Here is a 1,262-nt window from a genome sequence, read left to right on the forward strand (position 1 = left end):
GTAAGATTTACTTATGATTTGTATTTTCAAATGTATGTATGTGTGTGTAATGAAATGTCATAATGAGTATTGTCAAAGAAAAGTTTGCAGGACCCCAGGAAGAATAGCTTTTAGTGTATGCCGAAGCTAATGGGGATCCAAATAAAACAAACAAACAAAACGTCAGTTTACTGAACTGTCGGGAAACAGACCCAGGCACCCGAGTCAAAACAGCGGTCACTCGTAAGGTTACTGGTGCCCCCTCTTTCGTTTTTAGCCGTCTGTACAGTTAGTTACATTTACCAGACAAAACAGGAATAAGGCACCAAAAGGACTACTCATAAATTAAAGATGTTGTAGCATTGGATCTGGACGAGAAGGATAACTATGGGAGATGGAAGGGGTGTGTCGCGTTTCTGCGATTTCTTCAAAAATAGATTAAAGAAATCAACACTTGACTAATACAGAAAAGAATAGACAGAAACATAGGAATGGAATTGTAATATAAAGGTGTTGTTGTATATTCTTGTAAGTTATTGTAAGACCGGAAAAATAGTATGCTGTATTTGCATATCTATTTGCTTTGTAATAATATGATTTTGTGAAATAGGGGCAGGACCAAATAAGCTAATTGCTTCTGCCTTGCTCCTTCTCAAACTAATCCCTTTGAAGTTTTTGTTGATTCTGATTGTTCTGAATTCAAAAAAATTTAGTTTTTTATTTGTTTTTTCTTTTGCAACATTTTTGATAATAAATATATTAAAAAAATATATATGTTCTTGGTAACAATTTATCACAAATGTTTTCTTTCTAATCCCTTCAGGAGGCCTTGATGGAGGAGTATGCCATTGCAGCCCAGCTGTGGAAGCTGAGCACCTGTGATTTGTGTGAGATAGCCAGAAACAGTGTGTTGCAGAGCGGACTCTCACATGAGGTAAAGTCTAACTTTTTTAGCTCAATCAGTTTAAAACTGGACTAACTTTAGACTGGAGAAATCGTTAAACATTTCTCTAATTTCATAGTTTAAACATACACTCCCCAGTGCTCTCTGGTGGACGAACTACGTAATGATGACACTGTTTCTAAATGGCCTCAAATATATTTCTGCCATTACTACAGTTTTTTTCTGTTTTTCTGTTCTCTTGTCAATACAAATATATCTGTGATAAGCTAAGTCCCTCCAAATTTAGTTGTTGGCAGTCTCACAATCGTTCCCTAAATGAGCAAAGCAAATTACTGGTCAAAGTACATTATGTTAGCCTCACCTGCATTATAAGACTTTT

General features: G+C 35.7%; 1 protein-coding gene across 3 annotated transcripts in view; it reads left to right on the top strand.

Annotated features, from left to right (window-relative positions):
- The window catches only part of ampd3b (adenosine monophosphate deaminase 3b), a 40,051-nt gene that overhangs the window by 36,343 nt on the left and 2,446 nt on the right, over positions 1 to 1,262 (top strand). For all 3 annotated transcript variants that reach the window (XM_032522660.1, XM_032522659.1, XM_032522661.1), the window contains one exon: positions 803 to 913. In XM_032522660.1, the coding sequence (XP_032378551.1) occupies positions 803 to 913 (111 nt within the window). The remainder of the gene's footprint in view (positions 1 to 802; positions 914 to 1,262) is intronic.

This window comes from Etheostoma spectabile, chromosome 8, assembly GCF_008692095.1.
Source record: "Etheostoma spectabile isolate EspeVRDwgs_2016 chromosome 8, UIUC_Espe_1.0, whole genome shotgun sequence".
NCBI lineage: Eukaryota > Metazoa > Chordata > Actinopteri > Perciformes > Percidae > Etheostoma > Etheostoma spectabile.